Source organism: Archocentrus centrarchus, chromosome 6 (assembly GCF_007364275.1).
Source record: "Archocentrus centrarchus isolate MPI-CPG fArcCen1 chromosome 6, fArcCen1, whole genome shotgun sequence".
Lineage (NCBI taxonomy): Eukaryota > Metazoa > Chordata > Actinopteri > Cichliformes > Cichlidae > Archocentrus > Archocentrus centrarchus.
The window spans coordinates 10,218,553-10,244,548 of record NC_044351.1 but is presented as its reverse complement, the minus strand read 5'-3'; the positions used below and the strand labels follow the sequence as shown (position 1 = coordinate 10,244,548).

Genomic DNA, 25,996 nt, shown 5'->3' with positions numbered 1-25,996 from the left:
TATGTGTTTCTAAATGTGTATGTGTATTTACATCTGTATATGTGTTTTTGTTAGGTTGCACTCCAGGAGGGCCTTGAAAACGTTCAGAACTTTTTCCAGAGGAACAGCTGCCGACTGCCCCTCAGCCCAAGTCTAGTGGCCAAGGAGCTCAACATTAAGGTAACACACAAACACACAGGCCATACTGTTAATCTTTTTGATTGACAAAAAGATTAACAGTAGTGAATAAAAAAGATTATCATTTAATGGAACTAAACAAAGAGCAAGAGAAAAAGAAAACCTCAGCTGAAATTTTAGACTGGAAAAATGAACAACCACATGGTCTTTCTGGGACATCTGAGGTTCAAACCACTGAGGAAATGAGCTTGTTAAGCTACAACTTCACAAAATATAAAACACATGCACAAATATTCTCAAATATTATAAAGATAGTTATCAGTTAATGAGATCCCCGGAAATATATTTGTAACCTCTGTGTTATATTCTCTTAAGTAAGAGGAGGATCGCTGCTTGGCACAAAGGGAACTGTGAGAAACCAGACACAAAGGATTACATCTGGTGAATCATCCTGCCTGCTTCTGTCTGCAGATTTTAGACTTTATAGAGCCAGTTATAGTTTAATTGGTTATTAAATATAAATCTCTTACATTTTACATCCGTGGCTGTCAAAGTGTGGCCCTCGTTAACATTTTATATCCTCCTGACTGCAGCAAGAACAAAATGCCCTACTGTACAGAGTTCATGTTGTGCTTTGATGAAGTGCAGAACTTCTTTTCAAGCACATTAGTGAAAATCAATCCTCTTTTTTTTTTAATCCTGCTGAAGTTACTGGATGGCAACATTTCAGAAAATGATCACAGGCTGTGTTTTCTGGTAGCAAACAAGTTTAAAGCCATCCTTGAATAAATCAAAAGTAGAGAAATTGATTTAAAAAAAAACACTGTTTCTTTGAGGTTTCTGTGTCACAGTGTGATGTAATGCAGATGATATTGCTGTTTGTGTGTAGGCCTGTTCCTTCTTCAGCTCCAATGCTGTTCCCCTCAAGCTGGCATTGGTCAATGCTGACCCACTGGGAGAAGAGATAAATGTTATGTTCAAGGTACTGTATACACAGACACACACTCGCACACTGGTCAGTAATTCAGACAGTACCTGAAAACAGGTTATTGTGTATCTTTCATGTGGGTGTTCTGTGGGTGTAATCTGGCAAGTGGATAACAGGAACTCACAGGCATGTTGTAACCAACTGTTGTTTGCATATTTTTCATCTGACAGCTGCGCCCCCTGGTGGCTGAAGTTTAAACCAACTGGTAGTTGATAGATGTTTTACTTCACAAATACAAAATAAAGTGGCTTAATGGAATAAAGGAGCGCAGTGCCATTTTTACAGAAATTAAAAATCTCAATAAATAATTTAGTTTAATAAAATTAAATGTCACAATAGAGGAAAAAAAAGTATCAGTAGAGCAAATGGCTTAATAATTGAAGTGTCTTAATAAAACAGGCCAAAATAAAATGTAATGGCTCTTTATGCATAGTGCGCTTACTATATCAAACTGTGCTAGATATTTAAAACCATACTGAACTATAGCGAAATATAGTGCTGAGCAGTTTTTGATTGCCAAATTTTGTAAAGAAATATTCATGAAGTAGAAAAGATTTCCTGTGTCAGTTTTATTGAAAGCTCAGCGTGTCTGAATAAACTACCTCTGTCTTTGTGTAATATTTATTACATGTTTTAGGTGGGAGAGGACCTGAGGCAGGATATGCTGGCTCTGCAGATGATTCGCATCATGGACCGTATCTGGCTGCAGGAGGGGCTGGACCTCCGCATAGTCAATTTCAAATGTATCTCCACTGGCAAGGACAAAGGTAACTGGAAAACCCGTAAAGACGCGCACTCATCAGTCGGCTTTTTGATATCAGTCTATGAAGCGAGCACAGACGTACAGTAAAAACACTCCTACACCTTTATTTCTGTTTATTCTTAAATGGCAGAACAGATTTTATTAGTATTCAGGTGCTACCAGTTGGCACTGACAGAAATCATACCTGCCATGTAGCCAAATTGTTGGGTAAACCAATTAGAAAACAATGAAAGCAATGTTGTTCTATTCAAAGGATATGCAAGTTTGATATTCAGAAAAAAATTCTGTAATGTTAATGGAAGGTTTGCTGTTGTGTAGGTATGGTGGAGTTGGTGCCTTTTTCTGACACCCTCAGAAAGATCCAGGTGGAGTACGGCGTGACAGGATCATTTAAGGACAAACCGCTGGCAGAATGGCTTCGCAAGTACAACCCTGCTGAGGACGAGTATGAGAAGGTACAACACACATTTAAGATTAAGATAAGATAGTGTTTATTTGTCACATGCACAGTTATACACAGTACAATGCACAGTGAAATGTATTTTGTACCTGCAACCATATATACACACACATATAAATAAGAAGAATAAAAATAAAAAAAAAGTAATTCACACTATACACTATACTCTATACTCTATATACTATACACTATACACACTTTTATAAATTATAATATTTACATTGTGCAATAATGGTCCAGTTAGGGCTCAGAGTTGAGCAGACGGATGGCTTGTGGGTAAAAACTCTTCTTCAACCTTTCAGTCTTAGCCCTCAGGCAGCGGTAACGCCGGCCTGATGGGAGCAGGGAGAAGAGAGAGTGTCCGGGGTGGCTGGGCTGTTTTAGGATCTTCATGGCCCTCAGCCTGCACTGCTTGGTGTAAATGTCCTGCAGGTTGGGGAGGGTGGTTTAAAGGAGAATAGCTGCAGAATTACAGCTCCAGATACACAGTTGTTGTCGCTGATGTCAAAAATCTAATAATAATTTTGTTATTAGCTCTGCTGTCGTCAAAGATGACAGTCGGCTCAGTATCAGACTGAGAGTCAGCAGAATTTGATGAATTTCAGAAATTTTCAAGAAATACTGTACATTGATTTTAGCTTCAACCACTACTCCTTATTTATCGGCAAATTCTGAGTATTCAATGGGTGCAAAAGACTACAGAATTCTGCAGACAGATTTTCAATGTTTGACTTTTTTTTTTTTTTTTTTACAAATTTTTTAAATTTTGCTAAAAAAAATAAAATAAAAAAGTAAGAATCAGCTCAATTATGGCTGACGCTCATTATTACGAAGCATTTCTTGCACATTTTACTTGTGTTTTTTTCCTCCTCTTCTCTCTTTTGTTTTCTTTTTTTTTCTCTAAATATTTTAACTGAGCTCTTTTTTAATTTCTTATGATGTAAGGTTCGAATAAGAGGCCCGGGTGGCTTAGTGGTGAAGCTGGCGACCACATACACATGCCGCGTTGCGGTGCGGGTGGCGCGGGTTCGAGTCCTGGCCTGTCGCCAATTTGCCTGCGTGTCTTCCCCTGTATCTTTCCCCCATTTCCTGTCTCTCTCCACTGCTGATAAAAGCTGCTGTGGCCAAAAAAAAAAAGGCCCAGATGGTTGCACTGATTCTCATGAAAGTTATAGCACTTGTCAGACTGTTTGACGTTCAAACACGTGACCTTTAAAATTTTGTCAGTAATTCCATTGCAGCTCACACTATTTGGCCAGCCTTAAAATATCTCTTTCTCTCATCTTTATCTTTCTAGGCTTCGGAGAACTTCATCTACTCCTGTGCTGGATGCTGTGTTGCAACCTACGTACTCGGCATCTGTGATCGCCATAATGATAATATCATGCTGCGCTCCACTGGTCACATGTTTCACATCGACTTTGGCAAATTCCTGGGTCATGCCCAGATGTTTGGCAGCTTCAAAAGGTGATAATAAAATTACACGTGTATCATTTATGTAAGTGTGAAATTGCTTGTCAGGTTTTGAAGGTGAAGAGCGTACCATAGTGATGTGATTGATTTTAACCCTCTGTACTTGGAGCACGCATAGTTCCCAGGGGTCCCCCCCCCAGTGACCCTGAGTTAGATAAGTGGAAGAAGATGCGTGGCTGCACGGATGGATTGGTGGGGTTTTTTTTTTTTGTGTCACTCAAGAACAGATTTGTGAGGATTTTAATCGTAATCATCACTTTTATGGATGAAAGATATGTTAGGCCCCGAAGCTGAGATGGAAAAAATTAAATATCTACTCTAATGAGGACTTTCTGGATAGTGATATATTAGGATACAGCCCTGTACTCAAATGGCCTTCAGTTTTCTGGAGCAGAGGATGATGCCTTTCATCGTGTTTTCAGACGTGACCTGATTCTTAACTGAGATATTCACATGCTGTCCAGGTTGGCTCCGTTACAACTCCAGTCTTCTATTTTTGGCCTTGGGACATTTTCTTGCTGAAATGTTTAGAGACTTTGTATTAAATTTGTAAATACTCGCTCTTTTTTTAGTGTTTCAGGAAGGGGAGGAAATCAGCTTGAGCCATGTTTTTCCCAGAGATTTTAAACGAGTGACCTTCAATCAACAAACTTTTTCCTCTTCACTTCTTGGCTAACTCTCATCAGAAGCTGATGTTAAATCTGATCTCCACCCTTCTTTCCCATCAGAGACCGAGCTCCATTTGTTCTGACCTCTGACATGGCATACGTCATCAACGGAGGCGAGCGCCCCACCAGTCGCTTCCAGCTGTTTGTGGACCTGTGTTGCCAGGCCTACAACCTCATCCGCAAGAACTCCGGCCTTTTCCTTAACTTGTTGTCACTGGTGAGAGAAAACATGCACAAAAGTAAACACACATGCATACAGACATTAACCAGATACACACGTGTGTGCATAGCACAGTAGTTGTTTATACGCACATAGATGGTAGAAAGAGTTTTGTTCTGGTACTTTTACACTGCTGACCGTGCCGTTTACCTTCTATCTTTATCTGTCCCTCTTAGTGGTTTTGGCCTCATTTTTGCAGCTTTCGACTTGTTTTCTTTTACACCTGCAAGAGCCAGAATAACAAGATATGCAAACAAAGAGCATGCATAATAAATCAGTGCTTCTCTGTCCGCAAAATGTGTGTTTATGGAATAAATTTACAGACGCTGTTCTTAAAAGAATAGCTCCTTGTTTATTGTATTTCCAAATGGGAAAGTTATTTTTTGCAGGATTTTCATTGAACTGCATTGAATTATGTTGATTCTTTGCCTGACCTTACTCATATATATGGGGTAGACAAAATAGTAGATATACCTGTCAGTGCAATTCAACAGCACCAATAACCGCATCTTCCAAAATGACCACACAGCAGGGTTACAAAAGGAAGAGTAAGAAATTAATAAAGCAGAAGAGGATGAAGAGGAAAGCAGAAAACGAAGTTACTTTAAATAACTCAAAATCAACAAATGCTCTTCTCCTCAAGCATTGGGCGTGTGTCTCTTTGTTATAGATGATGTCATCAGGTCTTCCAGAGCTGACCGGCTCTCAAGATCTAAAGTATGTGTTTGATGCACTCCAGCCCCACAACACAGATGCTGAGGCCACCATCTTCTTCACCAGGTAAATGTGTTAAGTTGTCTCAGCACTGATCAAAACTATTCTCTCTTCTAGTCCAGAGCAGAAAAAAAGCACTCAAAGCAATCTTCCTTTAAATTCTGTGAAATGTTTTTATGTAATTTCCCAAATTTTTTATGACCTCAAAACTTTTTTTCTGATTTATTCCGCTGTACACCGCTGTTATTGTAACCAGTTATTTTGAGTATGGTTTATGCTGTCAGACACTCAAAATCCACCAGGTGGCAGTACAGGCTTAAAGGAATACAGGGGGTGCCATCTCACAATACAACAAAACACAAAGTACAAACAGAACCAGGCATGCTGGGGTTTTTGAGAGACCAGTCAGGCTGGATTGAACCCACACTTGTTGACAGGAAATCGGCTTTAAATGTTTATTTCTTTAAATGACCTAAAAGTCAAAAGCACATATTGACACTTTGTGTTTTTCCCATGTTAAAAATGTTATTTCATTTCCACCTCATCTAATGAAAATTTCCTCCTATGTTTTCTACTTTTACCTCTCCCCCCCTCATCTTTTTCTATATGCCCCAGGCTTATAGAGTCCAGTCTGGGAAGTGTGGCCACCAAGTTCAACTTCTTCATCCACAACCTCGCCCAGCTCCGATTCTCTGGCCTGCCGGCCAATGATGAGCCAATCCTCTCTTTCTCCCCAAAGACATACACTCTGAAACAAGAGGGACGCATCATCCACGCCTCCATCTTCTCCTTTCAGAAGAGATACAACCCAGACAAACACTATGTGAGTCCCACTAAAGTCTCATTTTGTCTTCCATTTCAATTTTTCGGCCCACATCTGGATTTCCCCGGACTCTGAACTGACTTTTTGTTCTCTCTGTGCAGACGTACGTGGTAAGACTCCTGAGGGAAGGTCAGAATGAGCCACAGTTTGTCTTCCGCACTTTTGATGAATTTCAGGAGCTCCATAATAAACTGACCATCCTCTTCCCTCTCTGGAAGCTGCCAAGGTAGTCCATCACTTCTTCCTTAATCACTTCTTATCCAATAATGTTATCATCTTTTTAGAAAACTGTAATATAGTCAGCTGGCCAGGTAATTATCATATTTTGGAGATAATAATCTTCTGCTAATACTCCCAAAATGCCATCCTGCTGTAAGCCAAACAATCAATTGGTGCTTTTTGTAATCAGCCTTGTGAGCAGATGCCTGAATGTTCCATTAGATTCTATAAAGTAGATCAGTTAAACATACTTTTCCTTTCTTTATCTCTAGTTTTCCTAGCAAAATGGTGCTTGGCCGGAGCCAAATTAAAGAAGTAGCAGCCAAGAGGAAGCTGGAGCTCAACAACTATGTCCACAACCTGATGAGAAGCTCCACAGAGGTCACCCAGGTACACACAAACACACAGTATACTGGAATAATAGTAATTAGGAATAGTTGATTGATTTGTGTTGTCTTCTTCTAGTGTGACCTGATTTACACCTTCTTTCATCCAATTGCGAGGGATGACAAGACAGAAGGTGTCGATGCCATGCCCAAAGCACTCGGTAAATACTTTCATTTTTCATTCTCATTCCTGAAGTATTTGTCATTCTCTAGACACTGTGCCTGGTTTCGCTTCTATTACTGTGTTCCCTCTTGCATCATTAAGCCAAGCAATGTCAGTAAACATCTCTAAGTTATTATTTGGCAATTCTTTAAGCCACCCTGTTGGGGGGGTGTTTGTGGACAAAAATATTTAATGCTATATATCCACTAGTGAGACAAGAGAAACCGAAGCAATGCAGTGTTTGGTTTTGGTCTGTACACCTATTAAACAATTTGTGTTAGTATGTTATTCAAGTTACGCATGAGAGTGTTTGTGCGGCTGTTGCAGAGCCTCCACTGAGTCCCACTTCTGGTCGGGTGGAAGGAGAAGTGAAGCTCTCAATCTCGTACAGGAATAGTACTCTCTTCATCATGGTGATGCACATCAGGGACCTGGTAAACAGCAAGGATTCAATGCACATCTTAAAATACTGTTTTGATCATTTATGCCGTTTCATTCTTATTCTGTTTCTCTATCCCTGATCCATCTCCTTCCTGCCAGGTTTCTGAAGATGGAACAGATCCCAACCCGTATGTGAAAACTTACCTGCTTCCGGATCCACACAAGACTTCCAAACGCAAGACAAAGATCTCAAGGAAAACCAGAAACCCTACCTTCAATGAGATGGTTAGAAAATACTATGATAGCCTATATTTATTATTTAGCACGATATTCTTGAGAACCAGGAATGCAATAATGATAGAGATGCCTTATATTTTGATATGAAAATGCAGTCCTGGGACATTCAAATCCTGGAACTCCATGGTCAGCTACCTAAACAGACTCACTTTACTAACTTTTCCATCCTCTTCTTCCACAGCTGGTTTACAGTGGCTACAGCAAAGAAACCCTGGGTCTTCGGGAGCTGCAACTGAGCGTGCTCAGTGCTGAGTCGCTGCGTGAGAACTACTTCCTGGGTGGCATTACGCTCAGACTCAAAGACTTTGACCTCAGCAAGGAGACGGTCAAGTGGTACAAACTTACGGCCGTTCCCTACTTCTAAACCCTTGCCTCCCTCTCCTGAAGCAACAGTGACTCTGCCTCTGCCTCTCCACGTAAAAAAAACGCTGCATTCAAATCATATGGGAAATGCAGGAGATGCGGCCTTACTTGAAAATACTGGTCACCTCAGCTTTCAGTTCATTACAACTACTACTCTAGCTAAAGTGGACTGGAGATGGAACCTGTTTTTTTTTTTTTCTCTCTCTCTCATGGGTGGATTTCCAACTATTCAAATTATGGAGTATAAGCAGCAATATTTCACTTTCAAATCTATTAAACCAAATTGACAATTTCTTCCACACGAATCGTGTTCTAATTAGTATTCTTTATAATTCATAAGAGGAATACTTACATTCTCACTGCTGACAAACATGTACCACTAACAATATTCAGAATTTTATCATGAGATTGCATGTGATTATGTTGCTCCAGAGGTTATTCCCATATGACATGAATGCATGAAAACTCTTTCAGACACACCCTCAAAGGGCGATCATTTGGGCTAATTCACAGACCCTCAAAGGGGAGCCTGCTCTTCATTCTTGACTACCTTTGTTTTTCTCCCTCCCCCTCTGCAGCTGATCATGATTGTTTTTGTGACAAACAATCTCCTTCTTTTGTCTCGGTGTAACAAAGAGCTGTAATGTTTTGTACATTTTGATATTAGAGGACCAAAATGGCTTACTTTCAGAAGAGTATATATAGGCTGACACATTTATTTTTTAGGTTATAGAAAGGGGGCTCATTTTTACATTTTCCTTGTTTATTTTCTATATAGACAAATAAGAGGCATCGAGGTTTTCTGCTTTGTAGCAGATACCTCTGGGTAGAGCAGAGTTCCAGGAAATCAACCGTGACCTTAATATTCCCCAAAAATGTGCCAAAAGTAATGAAAAGGACAGTAAATCAAACCACACTCCCAAATAGGGAGCTGATCAGGGTGCCTTTGTTTGTGCTCGCAATTTCTTTTAAATGCTCAACTTGGCCTTATTAGAAGATATATTTTATTAGCAATGTGATGTCCTTATTAAAGAAAAATCTATATTCTATAAAGCTATATCCATAGTTCTTCCAGAATAGGTCCAGTTTGGGACCACAACCTTTTTTGTGACAGTGGAATGCCACTAAATGCACACTACTAGGTCTCTCTCTCTTGGTATTACTTGACTGTTTTCACACAGCACACCTTAAAGGGGAATTTGTATCATAAGCTTCAGAACATGCTCTGGTTGAAGATTATGATTGCCTAAAGACGCTGATCGGTAGTCTGTTCAGTGTTTCCTTCAGGTGGTTCAAAGCCACAAGTCAGGAACTGAGTTGCTGCTGGAGTCTGGACTTGAGGCGGTTTCATCTTTAGGCAGCAATGCTACACTCACTCCTAGTGCCTAATACTGGTGTGGTGATGCCACGATAAAGTCACTGGATGGTAATAACTGCCAGTGAAGTCCAGAACCGGTCAGGTTTTATGACATTTAATTGAGGGAATGCTCTGGCAAAATGACAGATCAGATACTGAAAAGGCAACTTTAACTTTTAAAGCATCTTCACAAAAAGGGAACAAGATCCTGAGCACAAGATTAGCTGCTTTCCTCTCTACTTGCTAACTATGAATCTAAAGTTGTTGTTAATGTTTAATAAAGAAATTAAGATAAATGTATCTAAAAAGGTTTTTAAAGATCTGCAAGACAAAGTCACGTTATGATTAGTAGTGGCTTGATCCACTCTTTTAGCAGCTGTACAAAGAAAGGAAGCGGAGTTTGTATTAACATGGCCAGTTATTTATTCCTAATTGGTGACCTCTTGCCCGAATGGATCAGTGTGTACTGTAATCCCTCTTTCTTAAAGCAAATTAAATGTTTTTGGAACAAAGCTGTCAGATTGTGGTCTGTGTGTGAAATTTGTTTGAAGGTAAATTGCACAAATTTGCATACTGATGCTGTTCAATTTAGTTTTACCCACATAAGTTACATACAATAAGAAAAACTTTGTTAAAAAAAAAATGGAAAATGTCCTGGTAATTTTCTGCCAGGACATTTTGCGTTTTTCTACAGAAACTTCATGGACTTTTCTCTAAATTGTAAAACAGAAAATTCTGTAGATTTACAGTATATCCTCGGTACTATTTACAGACACTTCCATCAACTCTAAAACTGAAATTTCCATTTATTTACAGTATATTTTTTGTACAATAGTAAAATGGAAAGTCCTGTTTATATTACCATTAACAGGCAGTTACTTTGACGTTAACTCATTAATTTTACTTAATATGCATTAAAATATATTTCTAGACAATTACAACCTTTCCAGCATTTGTTCAAAAAATTCTTCATCTTTGTTCAAATCTGTACTTAGTAAACAACAAAACTGATACACTTTAGAACTGGTACATTTAATCTTAAACATTCCTCTATTTTATTAGACACCAAAAAAGACTGTGCGTAACTGGCGCACCAGCAGCATCTGACAGAAGAGCATTTAATGTGCTGGGATGTGGCAAACTTACAGATAAAAGTGCATTCACTGGATTTGTTTTGTTAGCTCTTGCTTTTCAAAGACAATGAGGAGCAAACATTGTGCAAAGCACCATGAGAAGTGTGTGTTCTGATGAAGATTTTAAACGGCAGCTAAGTGAATCTGTGTCCAAGAACGGGGTTTTTGTGTCCATTTTCTATAAAATAAATCCTCAGCAAGGACAACACTTAAAGTCCTTGGTTCAAAAATCACTCTCAATGCTCACCTTCTTCTCTGCTGTGCTCAAGATGTGCACACCTGTGTTCTTGGTACCTCTCTCCATGTCCTGAAAGCAGCCTTCAGTCTGCATGTTCAGCCTTGGAGAAAATAAACTCAACTTTTCCTGGGATTGTCAGAGTTGTTCAGGAACTTGAGCAGTCTGGGTGAACATGTCGCTGTTTGGTCCTCCATCTCAGCCTTTGTGTCTGGTCAGGATTTCTTTCAAGAAAAAAAGGAGAAAAAAGAAAAGAAAATTAAAGTTTTTTGGGGGTTGTTTTCTTTTAAGCTACAAATCAAATAAAATGAATAAAACACTAAAGTTTAATATTGAGCAAATTAAAGTGCAAGATGAATTGAAAATAAATTGAATTTAATGGATTCGTATTTTACCACGGAAAGCCAGCAAGAAAGAACAGATAGATTACAACTGTTGAGGATTATCATTAATAATTTCCTATAACATAATGTAGAGTTGTATGTACAGTGGCTTGCAAAAGTATTCATACCCCTTGAACTTTTCCATATTTTGTCACATTACAACCACAAACATAAATATATTTCACTGGAATTTAATGTGAAAGACCAACACAAAGTGGTATACAATTGTGGTGAAGCTGGCGACTACATACATATGCCGCGTTGCGGTGTGGGCGGCGCGGGTTCGAGTCCTGGCCTGTTGCCAATTTGCCCGCGTGTCTTCCCCTGTATCTTTCCCGCATTTCCTGTCTCTCTCCACTGCCAAGAAAAGGTGCTGTGGCCAAAAAAAAAAAAAAAACTGAAAAGTGCAGTGTGCAAAAGTATTCAGCCCCCTTTTCTCTGAGTGCAACCAAGTTGCCTGATGACTGCTAATGACTAAAAAGAGTCCACCTGTGTGTAATCTAATCTCAGTACAAATACAGCTGCTCTGTGACGGCCTCAGATGTTGGTTAAGAGAATATTGGGGAGTAAACAGCATCATGAAGTCCAAAGAACACACCAGACAGGTCAGGAATAAGGTTGTGGAGAAGTTTAAAGCAGGCTTAGGCTATAAAAAGATTTCCCAAGCTTTGAACATCTCACGGAGCACTGTTCAATCCATTATCCTGAAATGGAAAGAGTACGGCACAACTGTAAACCTACCAAGACAAGGCCGTCCACCTAAACTTACAGGCTGAACAAGGAGAGCACTGATCAGAGATGCAGCCAAGAGGCCCATGGTGACTCTGGACCAAATGCAGAGATCCACAGCTCAGGTGGGGGAATCTGTCCACAGGACAACTATTAGTCGTGCACTGCACAAATGTGGTCTTTATGGAAGAGTGGCAAGAAGAAAGCCATTGTTAAAAGAAAACCATAAAAAGTCCCGTTTGCAGTTTGCCAGAAGCCATGTTGGGGACACAGCAAACATGTGGAACAAGGTGCTTTGGTCAGAGGAGACCAAAATTGAACTTTTTGACCAAAATGCAAAATGCTATGTGTGGCGGAGAATTAACACTGCACATCACTCTGAACACACCATCCCCACTGTCAAATATGGTGGTGGCAGCATCATGCTCTGGGGCTGCTTCTCTTCAGCAGGGACAGGGAAGTTGGTCAGAGTTGATGGGAAGATGGATGGAGCCAAATACAGGGCAATCTTGGAAGAAAACCTGTTGGAGTCTGCAAAAGACTTGAGACTGGAGCGGAGGTTCACCTTCCAGCAGGACAACGACCCTAAACATAAAGCCAGGGCTACAATGGAATGGTTTAAAACCAAACATATTCATGTGTTAGAATGGCCCAGTCAAAGTCCAGACCTAAACCCAATCCAGAATTTGTGGCAAGATCTGAAAACTGCTGTTCACAGATGCTCTCCATCTAATCTGACTGAGCTTGAGCTGTTTTGCAAAGAAGAATGGGCAAAAATTTCTGTCACTAGATGTGCAAAGCTGGTGGAGACATACCCTAAAAGACTTGCAGCTGTAACTGCAGCAAAAGGTGGTTCCACAAAGTATTGACACTTTTCAGTTTTTTATTTGTAAAAAATGTTTTGAATCATGTAAAATTTTCTTTCCACTTCACAATTGTATACCACTTTGTGTTGGTCTTTCACGTTAAATTCCAGTGAAATATATTTATGTTTGTGGTTGTAATGTGACAAAATATGGAAAAGTTCAAGGGGTATGAATACTTTTGCAAGCCACTGTATGTATGGAAGAGGTCAGGAGAGAGGTACAACAGTGAGCCATCTGTAAAACATGGTGGAGCCTCTGTCATGGTTTGGGGCGGCATTCTAATCAGTGGTGTTCGGGATCTTGTCAAAATGTTGGCATCATGAATGCAAAGGCACCATCAGATTTTGATCCACCATGGGATACAGCACTGATCCCAAACACACTACCAGTGTAGTAAAAGCATAGCTAGATAAAACACACACACAAAAATGGAGCACCACTGGTCATGGATTGTCCTCCCCAGACCTTGGACCTCAATATTATTGAAGCAGTGTGGGATTATCTTGACAGAGAACAGAACAAAAGGCAGCCAGCATCCAAAGAACTTTGAATGTACAATGACTTTCAAGCTCATTATTGTACAAGCTCTGTTTTTACTATCTAAACTGTACTTCCATGTGTTTTTTTTGTTTGTTTGGTTGGTTTTTTTTGCGTGTTTCATTAAATTGTTGCACCCATTTTCCTAATGAAATGTGAAGAAATGAGGGGTGGCTCAAGACTTTTACACAGTGCTGTAACTGCAGCTGGGTGAGAAATACCTGTATTTCTGCAGGTTTTGTAAGCATTTTATGTCAAATCCTTATGTACACGGAGCTTGGTGTCCATAAATTCAACTCAAAGGTCAGTAGCCAACCTCTTCAAGTTTTAACTTGCATATATAAAAGTTCAGCATTATAGAATTTAGCATCACATACCCGGTATTATTGTTCAGCAAATACTAATCAAATGTTCATTGCGCCTCGACGGAATTCAGCTATTACATACTGAAGTATTCAGTTATACTGAAGACGAATGAGGGATTTAGCAGACTTTAGTGGCACTTATCGGGAAATATGGCTTGAAATTAACAACCAACCGAGCGCGGGTCCAATTTCAGACAGCGTCAACAAAGCTCCGGTCTGCGTCATCGCGTCATTTCCGACGCAGGCGCAAAATACCATTTTCTGTCGCGTGTGCGGCCTCTCTTCCTCTACCGCCATCATGGGTCGCATGCACGCTCCCGGGTGAGCTCTCTTTTTACCCTTAAAAATTGATATTTTGTTCCTGTTGATAGGTTTTAGTTCCATGATGCAGTGTGTAAACATGTAATGGATGGTTGGGGACAAAAAATAAGGTCTGAAATTCAGCCATAAACTGAGAAATTAACTCAGAGATACACGGCCAGCCCGTCATCCTCCTTCAGTTAGCTCGCGTTAGCCACATTAGCACATTTGCGCCTCACAACGATTTTAACTCTCTGAGATGTAAATTGTGTTACGTAAAATATATGAATTGCAAAGTTAAAGACGCAGACATTTCTTCGTTTTTTAGTCAAGTGAAGCCACTGTAACTTAATCATTGTGTCAAGGTTCATGAAAACGAGCATGAGGCGATCATTAGCCGGCCTGCCGTTTTTTTTTTCTCTACGTGTTGATATAACGATTGCTGTTTTATATTTCAAACCAAACTGTTTAGTCCTAATAACTACTAACGTCTTTTTATTTCTTCCTCGCGTACAGTAAGGGCTTGTCCCAGTCAGCTCTGCCTTACAGGCGCAGTGTTCCCACTGTGAGTACACAGATCATAATTTCACATAAGCATAATGATTGATGCAGATTTTTTGAAGCAAACGTCCTTTGTTTTAATTCCGTATCCGCCCTCACCTTTATAGTGGCTGAAGCTCACATCTGATGATGTCAAAGAGCAGATCTTTAAGCTGGCCAAAAAGGGTCTGACTCCTTCTCAGATTGGTAAGTGATAACATGCATGCGTGTAGTTTCTTACCTGCAAGATACAGATGCTGAGTCTGATCACAGATAGTGGACAGTTGACTTTGTGGATTATTGGCTTCTCAGAATTACTTAATTTTTATTTCTCTGAAACAGTGTCACATGTTTTGAATCCATTCATTAACTCTAAAGATTGACCATATTATGTATCAAGTAGGGCTGTGCAATTAATCAAATAATTACTTCCACTTGCAATTTTGGCTCGTGGGTAGGGCAGTGGTTAGCACTGTTACCTTGCAGCAGGAAGGTCCTGGGTTTGAATTCTGTGCAGTTTGCATCTTCTTCCCATGTCTCCATGGATTCTCTCCAGGTGGCTTCCTCCCAGAGTCCAAAGACATGTTAGTTAGTGGGTTTAGGTTAACTGGTGATTCTTAATTGTCCGTGGTATGAATGGTTGTCTCTGTGTTAGCCCTGTGACAGACTGGGAACCTGTCCAGTGTGTACCCTGCCTCTCGCCCTATGGCACCTAGGATAGGCCCCCAAAGCCCAACACTGAAAAGGATAAGTGGTAGACAATGGATGGATTTTGGCTCCCAGTGATTAGTAAAACAAGATAAGAATTGACCCACATTTTGTCTAACAGTGGTACATCAGTTTCCTTTCACAATTCACTTCCTGCCAGGCTGTGTTGTGTTTTGTTCAGTTACTTTTCAGGTAAATTCTAATTACATTTTTTTTTTTTTTAATTCTCTGTTCAAAGGAAACTCCAGTTATGTCTATGGATTTTTTTTTTCAAAGTCTGCATATTAATCCTGTCAAATATTGACTAAAATATCAGATGCATCCACATATTTGATTTGGCAGAGACTGTTATGCTAGATGTGCTTCTTTGTCTCTCCTCCCAGTCTCGAGCTGGGGATGTTAGGTGAACATGTTTCCCCTACATTGCTGAACAACTAGCACAAATGTTTAATTCAGCAATTCTTAACCTTGGCGCTGCCTGTATAGCTATGTCACAGCCTGTGTTATGAGTGTCAGTGCAGTGTAAACCAGAGATGTAAGACTGGGTGCACTTATAAGTGAAAAGGTCCCACAGAACTGAATAGAGCTTAATCTAGTAATTGCAAATTTTTACTAAACATGCATTGTGAGTAAAGAAAAGACAGCATATACTAGGTAAAAATGTTCCCAGTAACTCTTTATTTACTTGATGGGCACAGATGTTTTACAGTTTGACTTGGGGTGATTGCTACAGGCCTCGAGGCCCAACAGAATTTGAAATAATCTAATTTCAGATTAAAACCTTTGGAGAAGCAAACCCACAAAGACTGTTTGCACTACAGGATCAGAGTTATCAGTAATCAAAGGATATAGGTTTTTAGTGACAAACAAAAATACCTGTCATGACAGATTTATGCAAAATTTTATTTCAGGGGAAAAATATAATTTTTGTTTATTGCTTTTTCTAGGTGTGATTCTTAGGGACTCGCACGGTGTTGCCCAAGTACGTTTTGTCACTGGCAACAAAATTCTGAGAATCCTCAAGTCCAAGGGCCTGGCCCCTGACCTGCCTGAGGATCTCTACCACCTCATCAAGAAGGCTGTGGCGGTCAGGAAGCATCTGGAGAGAAACAGAAAGGTACAGCAACCTGGGCCAAAATACTGGGACCATAGAACCTAAAGTTGGGGTAGCAGCGTTTTTTTTTTTGTTTTTTTTTTTCTCTCTCTCTGCAGTGTATTAAAATTCAGGGGACAACTCAGCTAAAAATTCAAGTTTTGCTGTTGTCATTAAATAGTGTTTTTCTTTTTTGTGAATGCAAGCAATTAAAACATAATCCACTTCATTCCCATTACATTGTTGCTATATTATTAGGACAAGGATGCCAAGTTCCGCCTGATCCTCATTGAGAGCAGGATCCACAGACTGGCCCGTTACTACAAGACCAAGAGAGTACTGGCCCCCAACTGGAAGTAGTACGTATCTCCTGTGCCTTTGGGAAGCTTTTCATGTGTTTGGATTGGATCAGTTGCCTGTTATTGTCCAAATTGTAACAAATGGTAGTCAGTTTTTATATTACAACACCATTAGTTGTTGCACTTGTATACATGAAAAATGCACAATTCATTGTCCTGCTCCTCATTGTTTATTAGGAACAGTGATATTTCTGTTGTGCTAGAGAAAAGGTGGAGGTAAATTAGCAGAGCAGCTACTCGGTGCCGTCTCTGCCAGTCCCCTTCGCACAGTGAAACTATGCATTTGTGTATGTTAAGTGTTTTCTCCTACATTTGTTTACACAAAATGTATTGGTCCAAACCATACAAACTATTATTGGTCCCTTTAATGATGAGAAAGGCAGAAATGGTACAAAGTGGTATAGTGTGGATGGACAGCGGGATTTTTCTTTAAAATGAGTTGGTCCTTTGCATCCAGCTGTAGTTTCATTAGAAGCAGTCTGGATATGTGGGATTATTAAGCAGATTATAAATGTCTAATTTATAATGTGGCTGCCATTAAGATCATTTGGAATATAAACAGATATTACACTACAGCAAAGGCAGATGTAAAATTGCAAAGTGAGACCTTAGAAAGATGTTTGTACTTTACAATCTCAGGTCTCGTTATAGCTCTATTATAGTGTTTTTGTTTTGGTGTTTTTTCCCTACTTACATATCCTCCCAAGAACTTTTTTTTTGGGGGGGGGGGTATCAATTTGACCTTTTTTGTGTCCACTACAGAGAACATAAGGGCCCAGATGAATGGTGTTTTTGTTTTTTGTATTTATGTATTAGTGAAGGGTTTTATTTACTAATAGTCTGTCTCTTTCTGTTTACAGTGAGTCCTCTACAGCTTCTGCTCTGGTGGCATAAAATCTACACTTTTGGATTAATAAAACAGTTTAAATTGGGAATTGTTTGTGTTGTCTTTTTTAAATGTTAAGATTTAGGGATGCACTGACATATAGACCAAACATTGGTATCATCCAATATTGCCCTTCAGCAAACAAGAATATGTTTAGCAGTGGTTGTAGACAGTTTCTGTTTTGTTTTTTTAAAACCCTGCAAAAATACATACAACTGAACAGGGGCAAGAAACAAGCTGCATGTAAACAAATGTAAATATGATGACAATATCCTCCTGCTTTATCTCGGGCAGGAAGATCAAAAGCTGCAGGGCTTCAGTGTTGCCTGTTTATTACGGCATGAGCACAGTTTCTTTTTATCAGGTGTTTATAATCTCTTGTCACATATAATTTGGACTGTAAATATTTAAAGTCTTTACATTTCTCTGGAACAAAAAGTGGAATGAATAAGAGTAAAATCTGATGTTTATTGGCTACATTATTGTATACATTAGTCTCCCTGCTTTTGCATCACTTTCAAATATATGCAAATGTGTGAAACCACTCCAAACTCCTTGACAGTTCCTTGTGTTTCTGTACCTGGGTGTGAATAAATCATTGAACCAAAACAGTATACAAGGAAAGTGAAACTGCATTCAATTTAGGAAATTCAGGATTGTATACATATATGTTATAAAATATCAGGGGAAATCTTACAAGTTTTCAGCCTCAGGTTAATTTCGCTTTAAACCAGGGTTTTCCTGGTAGCTGAGGAAATTACGGGCACTTTCTATGCGTCATTCGTTACGTAACCTGGGGGAGGAATTAGCGTGACAAGTACAGCTACTCTGTCCAATCACGGTGTAGCGTGACGTCAGCGTGTTTATTTTAACGGGTGGTGTTGCAACCTCGAGACATTCAACCCTGGCTACTACGACAACGAAAACAGCTGAAGAACATGGAGAAAATACATGAGAACATTTGACGAAGGAGACCAAAAGATGGCACAGGCTTGCCGAAAAATGAAGCGACAAAACATCGACGCATATCTGTCACCGACAACTACGCGAAATCTGTTGGTTTTCGACGAGGAATACCAGAATACGTGAGGAGTTGTTTTTAACACAGTCGCCGAAACTCGAGAAGAAAGACGTGAAAATGGCTACGGTTGTTGGCTCCCAGACGGGCTCTGAGCGGACCGCGATGGAAAGGTTTGGCAGCGGAGGGATGGCGCTTTTGCCGTGGACTAAACAGATGCTCACCGTGCTGTGGGAACAGCTTCGGTTGCTGGTTCAAGTCATTTACTACACTTTCGTGTCAGGTAAGAGTGGGGCACTGACAAAACTTGGGGGTGTTTACAGTTATTGGAAAGTCCAATGACAGCTGTGTAGGTGTAGGATAAATATAGCTTTTCATATAGTTACTGTTACTCAAAAAAAAAAAAAAGTTTTTTTTGTAAACTATATTCAGACAGCGTGAAACTACACTGTGTTTCTAGTGTCTACTAAATTGTTACTCAGTTTTTAAAGATTTTTTTATAGAGATAGTGGTGTTTATCCTCTGAGTCCAGTGGTGTTTACGTCCCGTTCCCAGCATTTGGACATTATTATGCCATCACAGTAAAACTTCCTGTAGTCCTTGAAGCACAACATACAGACTTATCAGCTTACTTGGAAATGATACCTAAAACTAAAGTATAAAAAAACAAAAATTTGACTACATGACAGTTACTCCTTTGCTAAATGTAACTTAAGTGAATTTCAGTGTACTCAAAAGGTTTTTCTTTCCTTTTTTCAGTTTTCCAGATGTTCAGGTTTGAGGTTCACGTGAGAATCACAGACGAGACCGGTCAGCACATCCAGCACATGACTACAGCCACAAACCCAACGGAATCATTCCTGTTCACCTCTTTGTTTGAGGGAGACAACGGAGTCATGGTTGGTGGTTCAAATCCCCTCTCCAACTTCTGTGCTGACGTTGGTGACCCCTTTACTGGGAAATCCACTGCTGAGGCCTTGCTGTCCAGTCTGCGAGCTGACGACCTGTGCTGCGGACTCGTGGACGACTTTGTGTCCAGAACGGCCGGCAAAGAAGAGGGCATCTTTCTAGGACACCAGTCCAGCTGGAAAATGGGCTTCCCAGGCGACTGGAACTTCTTTGTGTCAAGCAGCGAGGGCTCTGGTTCTAACGACACGTGTCATAAAAGCAGCGAGGAAGTCTTCACACAGGATATTTCAAAGGAAATGGTTTTCAAGCAGGACACATCAGAGGAGGAGAAGAGCTCTCACTGGAGTAGTGAGGAAGACCCGAACGCAGTAGAATTTGAGAGTGAGGAAAGTAAGGCGCTTTGGGAATCTCTGTCAAAATCCAACGATCCTTACAACCCCTTCTCTTTCTCTGCCTGTATTTCAACTAACACAAATATGGGCAAAAGTAAAAGTGAAGTGAAAGACTGTAGCGATACCGACCTCATGTCAGTCAGCCAGGTCAGCGAGGAAATGTTGGGGTTGCGAGGCCTGAAAAACTGGGTCAGTCGCTCTGACAGTGAGAGCAGTTGGAGCAGCTGGGCCAGTTCAGATGGTTCGAGCCCTGACATCGACAAGGAAGAAAGCGACATGCTCTGGGACTTCTTCAGCAGTCCCGAAGACCCTTACAATCCCATGTGTTTCACTGCATGCACAATCAGCAGCACCACTCCCCAAACCACCACTGTTATCTCTAAACACGAAACCCCAAAATCTGACACAGACACCGAGGACAAGGAGGGCAGCATTCTTCCTTCACCTGAAGATGATGAAGAAGAACTGTGGAAATCTCTCTGCCAAAAGCATGACCCTTACCACCCTTTGAACTTCCAGGCCTGCCTCCAGAGCTCCCCAAAATCAACACTCCAGCGAGAAGAAGACTCAGACGCTCTTGATGTTCACCACACACAGACTTCATCCACAAAAGGAAAGAAACAGGCAAAAGCATTCCAGAAATCCAGAGCTGTCAAGCCATCTCTGCCAGAGAGGCAGATAAAATATCACTCGCATCCAGACACAACACTAGTGCCCTGGAAAAGACCTGGACAAACGCCCCGAGCAACTTCAGAGAAGAAGGAAACCAAGGCTGACACCACCCAGAAAAAGGTCATTGTCTGATTTATTGTTTATTTATTTTTGTAGTGAAACTGCCAGTTTATCCATGTGGAACCATGTGGCGCTTAGAATAAAAATTAACTAAAGAATACATTCAACTAAACAGACAGGAATAAATTAGGCTTTTAAAAGTACATACGTACAAAAGTTTAAGTGTAACTTGCCTGTTTTATTAAGCTTTAGACTAAATAGGTCAAACAGAATTGTATTGTAAACATATTGTCAGCTCTCAAATGAAAACTTTAAGTAACACTTGATGTTTCATTGACCCAGGCAAACATAGAAGGGGAGGTGATCTCATATTTAAACTTAGAATTAATATCACGAGGCGCCAGGCCTACCGCTGACTCCTGAACCGTGTGTGATACAAAGATAACAGTTAATTCCTGCCTCCAGACAGCGTCTTAGGCGGAGTTGTTTGTTGTCGGTTAGCAACACTGGTCGTCATGACTAAGCCCGTCGTCATGTGACTTCAGCGAGTCAGCAGAGACTGACTTCCATGTGAACTGAGCTGAAGTTGCAGCATTATTGCTAAACTGGCACAAAGGTCTTATGATTAGACACTCTCACGTCATTAAAAAAAAATCCTTAAGTGTTTTTCTAAGAGTAGTGGGATTTTGGAAAGGGTTAATTTCAGGGTATTTTTAGAATCATATTACTTCCAGGATTGTTCAACAAAATATATCAAATTTTCTTTTCTTTTGAATTCCAGGTTCGATTTTCTCCTCTTGTCCAAGTCCATGTCATGCGGACCTGGCCGTTTGCTCGACAGGCGTCTCGGAAAGGACACTGGGAAGAAATGGCACGAGACCGTGACCGCTTCCGGAGGCGGATTCGGGAAGCAGAGCAGGTCATTGGCCAGTGTTTGACCCAGCCCCACAGAGAGAAGATCCGGGCGTACCTGGACAGTGCCTTGAAATAAACAAAAGGGTCCTGAACGCTGAATGTTTTATTTCCTTTTAGGATGAGAACTTGTGATTGGTTGCAATGCAACAGTGATTTTGATTTAGGCCAATTAGAAGTTTGATGTTAGGCCAACGTAAATGTTTGTTGTCAAGCTGAACAACTTTGTACCTCAAAAGGTTTTATACATTGTGTACCTGTTGCACTGATTGACACTTTCTCATTTTATGCTCAGCATTACTGTGTGGAATGTTTTTGTATGCCTTATATACTGACCTAGTAATGTAAGTTATTGACGCCCAGTGGAGTTTGCTATTTATTTTTACCTTTGGTTTGAACTGTTTTTAGTGTGTGAAGAAACCACAGTGGTGAATCTAGAAGTTAAAAGTAGAAAATGATATCACAAAAAAAGCAGAGCTTTATATTGCAAAGTGTTTTGAAAAGTTTTGTTTCAGCATGTTGGACACGTCAGACTCTGGTGCAGTTCTTGTCTTACTGTTGCAATGTTAAGATTTGAATTTTTATTTATTTTTTTTTGTCTTGTATCTTCTTATATTCCTGCACATAATGGCAGCTTCTTAGTACTGATTGTGAAGATGGGTCTCTTTCTGATTGTATTTGCAGGACAACATTTATCCTCTGTGACTCATTCAGCTTCTCATGGTAACATCGTCTAGCTTAATTGTCCCTAGCAAATGGATCTATAGGTGCTCTGTTGAATCAATAAAATTTGTGACACTGTCATTGTTTCTGTTGTTTGTCGCAACCTGGCAAACGATTGGACAAAAAGATGAGGCCACATATTTGAAAATCAGTTCTGAAGTTGTCTAAGTGGAGACAGCCACAAAGGTCTCAGGAATGTGTAAGCACTGTTGATCATTGGAAATGTTGCAGAGGTGATGAGAAATTTGATGAGTCAATCACACAAACATGGTGAGGAGAAACAAGAGTTTCTCTACATTCTCAAAAGAGCGAGAACATCAGCACCCCCTCCCTGATTGTGACCACAAAAAAAAACACCCGGTGTGGTCACTGAGCATGTGAAATTTCTAACACACACTCCTTTGTAGGACTTCAACCACTAGAGAGATAAAGGTAAATGCATCACTTGCTTTGTATTATTGAGAAGGGGATTTACAGGTTGTCTGGGAAGTGGAGGTTTGTCAAAGAAATTTTTAGCTGCGTTTAAACTGATGACAAACAGGCCTAAGGGACTTTCTTCATATTCAGATGTCATGTAGGTATAAACTAAACATCTAAAGATGTTTACAGTTTCATCAAATGCATCTTTTCTTACTAGGTTTTACAGTATGAACACAGTAGCTCACAACACTGTTTTTGCTCCCTTTATGAGCATCTAATGTTAAAGATACACTCAGAAATATCATATAATTGTTCAAAATACTATCTGAATATATATATTTGCATTTCCTTCTCATGTATTTTGCCTCGCACACTAACACACACGCACACAGGAGCTAATAATTTCCCAGTGGGATGCGAGTCTCCGTGCAGAGCGGCTGCCGTAAGGCTGTCGTAAGACAAGGGTTAAAAACACCAAGTATGATGAAATGACTTTCCTGAGGGATGAAATCAATTAGCAGATCTCCTCACCCATTCCCCTCCCACACACACACACACACACACACACACACACACACACACCATGGTGCAAAGGTGAGCAATCACTGACATTGTTGCTGTGTCAACGCAGCGGTAGGTCTACTGCTGATGTCCCACCGCCTCCCCCCACCACATGCTGTGTGTTATTCACCATCTGCTGGAGTCTTGCATGAAAAAAGTGAAGTTTTTTTTTTTAGATTAGTGCTTGTAACGCCCTTCCATCTAAACCTGGTTTGTTATTAAACATATTCTTAAGCCCTAAAAAGGTGAAAGTCCTTCATGACTGATTTGTGCAGGGCTTCCTTGCATGATAAATAACAGACATCAGAACACGTTTGTTTGGGTTTTTTCACAGTGTGAGGCTGTGGAATGAATTTTGCTAAGAGGGTACATTTTCTGGATGCTTTGCTTTGTTCCGGGAGGCTGACCCGATAACATTAGCTGCAAGCTGAAAAACAAACTCTCATATCTGTGTTTCCTCAGTGTTTGCATACAGAGTGGTGGAGGTGGGGGAGGTGCATCTGTCCCTCTGATTTCCCTCAGCCTGCCATCCGTATGCCTGATTTTACTGTCAGTGAAAACACACCAAGGAGCCCGTGCCTTGCTCAAAAGCACTGCAAGTAGACAGAGACAGCTATGAGGGCCTTGTGAAGCTGTGGCTTCACAATTACGGGATGAATATGACAGCTTCTCCTTCATTACTCCCTTCTTTTCTTCCCATTTTCTTCTTTAACCCACTTCTCTCTTTGTATCTTTGTCTCCATCTTTCTCCTCCTCATCTGCTCCCAGTACCATTAGCTCTGTGGCCTAGGCGACCCCGTCTCCAGGCAACCGGCAGGAGTGGCGAGGCGGTGAAAGGATTGCAGGTGATTGCAGCAGTGGTAGAATCAGCAGCAACAGCAGAGGCAGTGGGCTTTCATACACACACACACACGATTCCCCTCCAACTCGCCTGCCAGAGAAGGGTATCTCCTGGGTCACAATTAGCTGATGATGCAACCTACCAGCAGCTATTGTGTCTGACACCACCTCATACAGACAGACTGCATGAAATGCAAAAGGCAACAAGTATGTTTGCCCTGTGTATTGTACATCTACAGTTTACATATATCCCCCTGATAATGGATTGCATGATCCAAACTGTCTGCGTATAAAACGTGTCCTTCAGCTCATCTATACACTCTCTTTGAGACACATTTAGACTTGCTCTTTATGGTTTAAATGAGTTCACAGTCTGTTTGTTTAAAAACTGAAATTGAAAAACTGTGTGTGTGTGTGTGGGGGGGGGGGGGGGGGGGTGCTTTGTCTGACTCAGTGATCAACAAAATTGACTTCAAGGTCCTTTCTGGAGCCTTCCAAGTGGCTCCAGAGGGTTTCAGCAAAATGTTTCACCACCATTTTAAACGCATGAATGAAAACAGTAATTAAAGAAATGCACGCTGTTATTATCATTCTGAGTACTGTTTTCTCCCCAAGGTGCCCCTCATTAAATAAGTATGATGCCTTGCATAGCCAGACATGAAGGCATGTGGTAAACACTGATCAGCGTACAGCCTCCTCATGTGGGTTAGTGTGTCTGACCAACACCCAGACGGCACAGACGGAGACGGACGGCTCAAGCTGAAGCTGAATTTGGATGTGGTGTTTAATTCTAACCACTAGGGGACACAATTGTCTTCTGGTACGTGACACAGCACACATACACACCATGGTTACTAATTGATGACAGTAAGACAACGTTACAAAATGACACTTTTTGGGTTTTTATTTAGAGTCACCTGGCTGCATTAGCAGTGAAATTCAAATTCAAGGCCTTGCTATTTAAATTTAAAAAGTAATTATATCAGTAATACCTTCTGTACGGTATGTTTTATTAGCTTCCAACCTTCTCTGAAATATTAATCTGCAACAAAAAATCTCTTCTTTACTGTAATGGAATGAATATTTGGAGCTTCCTTCCGCTCCTAGATGACCATATTTGGACACTCAGCGTTGTCTGTATCTCAGAGAAAAAAAAATGACTGGGTGGCCACTATGTAGGTCTGCTGCCCTCATGTGGTGAAACTGATGACATCACAGCTTAAAATTTTTATTTATTTATTTTTTTGATGACTTGCTGTTCACTTCGTTCTCAGAGGACCCGATTTTAGAACTGAGTCTATAATTAGATAAGGCAGCTGCAGAGTCTTAGTCTATTCGGACCAGCAGGCAAAAGGAAGCAACTGTTTGTGCAAGGCAAATAAACACAAAAGTATGCACCATTCACAGATCACATCTTTTAAAGAATTAGTGCGTGGCTTCATATTAAATCAGCAAAAGAAAAAAAAGTCCCTGCTGGATACAAAACAAGGAGGCTGATATTTTTGGTCGGACCTTCAAACCTTACGCCACCAGAGTCCACCACAAAAGGACCTTTGCCATACTTTTATACACAGAAAATAGTTCCAAAATGTTTTGAAACCTCAGCCAGTCACAAAGATCTAGACATGCATGTTTGAAATATGTATTTTTTTTCTATGAATAGTCATAAATCCCACTTGTTTTTTTTTCCTCCTGTGATGGCCTGAGCTTTGTGAAGTTTTGTCAGGGGAAGATGCAATATCATGAAAAGAGTTTGAATCAGGAGAAATCAATGTCAGGCTGTCACACACACAAAAATAAAACAAAGCTGGCTTTAAAAAAAATGTACACTTGATCACATTAGCTGTTTCTGTGGCTGTCGGTTAGTGTGTCTGTTAAATCAGCCCTCCTGCTCAGACGGCAGGAGGGCTGCCATTTTCTTCAAATTCACATCAGAGTAATGAATTTCCATGTTCGGAATAAG

General features: G+C 40.4%; 3 protein-coding genes and 1 non-coding gene across 5 annotated transcripts in view; all 4 read left to right on the top strand.

The window, feature by feature from the left end:
* Nucleotides 1–9,911, top strand: part of pik3c2a (phosphatidylinositol-4-phosphate 3-kinase, catalytic subunit type 2 alpha) — a 43,492-nt gene extending 33,581 nt beyond the window's left edge. Inside the window, exons 19-32 of one of the 2 annotated variants that reach the window (XM_030731202.1) lie at nucleotides 55–159; nucleotides 1,007–1,099; nucleotides 1,743–1,872; nucleotides 2,187–2,323; nucleotides 3,626–3,795; nucleotides 4,530–4,686; nucleotides 5,360–5,469; nucleotides 6,019–6,226; nucleotides 6,328–6,452; nucleotides 6,718–6,835; nucleotides 6,911–6,992; nucleotides 7,322–7,428; nucleotides 7,535–7,660; nucleotides 7,854–9,911. In XM_030731202.1, the coding sequence (XP_030587062.1) occupies nucleotides 55–159; nucleotides 1,007–1,099; nucleotides 1,743–1,872; nucleotides 2,187–2,323; nucleotides 3,626–3,795; nucleotides 4,530–4,686; nucleotides 5,360–5,469; nucleotides 6,019–6,226; nucleotides 6,328–6,452; nucleotides 6,718–6,835; nucleotides 6,911–6,992; nucleotides 7,322–7,428; nucleotides 7,535–7,660; nucleotides 7,854–8,036 (1,851 nt within the window). In that variant the 3' untranslated portion in view covers nucleotides 8,037–9,911. The remainder of the gene's footprint in view (nucleotides 1–54; nucleotides 160–1,006; nucleotides 1,100–1,742; nucleotides 1,873–2,186; nucleotides 2,324–3,625; nucleotides 3,796–4,529; nucleotides 4,687–5,359; nucleotides 5,470–6,018; nucleotides 6,227–6,327; nucleotides 6,453–6,717; nucleotides 6,836–6,910; nucleotides 6,993–7,321; nucleotides 7,429–7,534; nucleotides 7,661–7,853) is intronic. The other variant, XM_030731201.1, reaches the window with a different exon arrangement.
* A 3,955-nt stretch (nucleotides 9,912–13,866) lies between these two features.
* On the top strand, nucleotides 13,867–17,575 carry rps13 (ribosomal protein S13). The gene is made up of 6 exons (XM_030731332.1): nucleotides 13,867–13,961; nucleotides 14,457–14,505; nucleotides 14,609–14,687; nucleotides 16,136–16,305; nucleotides 16,540–16,640; nucleotides 17,501–17,575. Exons 1-6 carry the CDS (start codon nucleotides 13,939–13,941, stop codon nucleotides 17,532–17,534), a joined length of 456 nt encoding a protein of 151 aa, XP_030587192.1. The 5' UTR covers nucleotides 13,867–13,938; the 3' UTR covers nucleotides 17,535–17,575.
* Nucleotides 16,780–16,912, top strand: LOC115782409 (small nucleolar RNA SNORA19). The gene has a single exon (XR_004020147.1). It is a non-coding gene; the product is annotated as a small nucleolar RNA SNORA19 (small nucleolar RNA).
* An 806-nt stretch (nucleotides 17,576–18,381) lies between the features above and the next one.
* Nucleotides 18,382–22,293, top strand: LOC115782113 (protein phosphatase 1 regulatory subunit 15A). Its single transcript, XM_030732134.1, has 3 exons — nucleotides 18,382–18,827; nucleotides 19,304–20,637; nucleotides 21,359–22,293. Exons 1-3 carry the CDS (start codon nucleotides 18,665–18,667, stop codon nucleotides 21,566–21,568), a joined length of 1,707 nt encoding a protein of 568 aa, XP_030587994.1. The 5' UTR covers nucleotides 18,382–18,664; the 3' UTR covers nucleotides 21,569–22,293.
* Nucleotides 22,294–25,996: the final 3,703 nt, after the last annotated feature.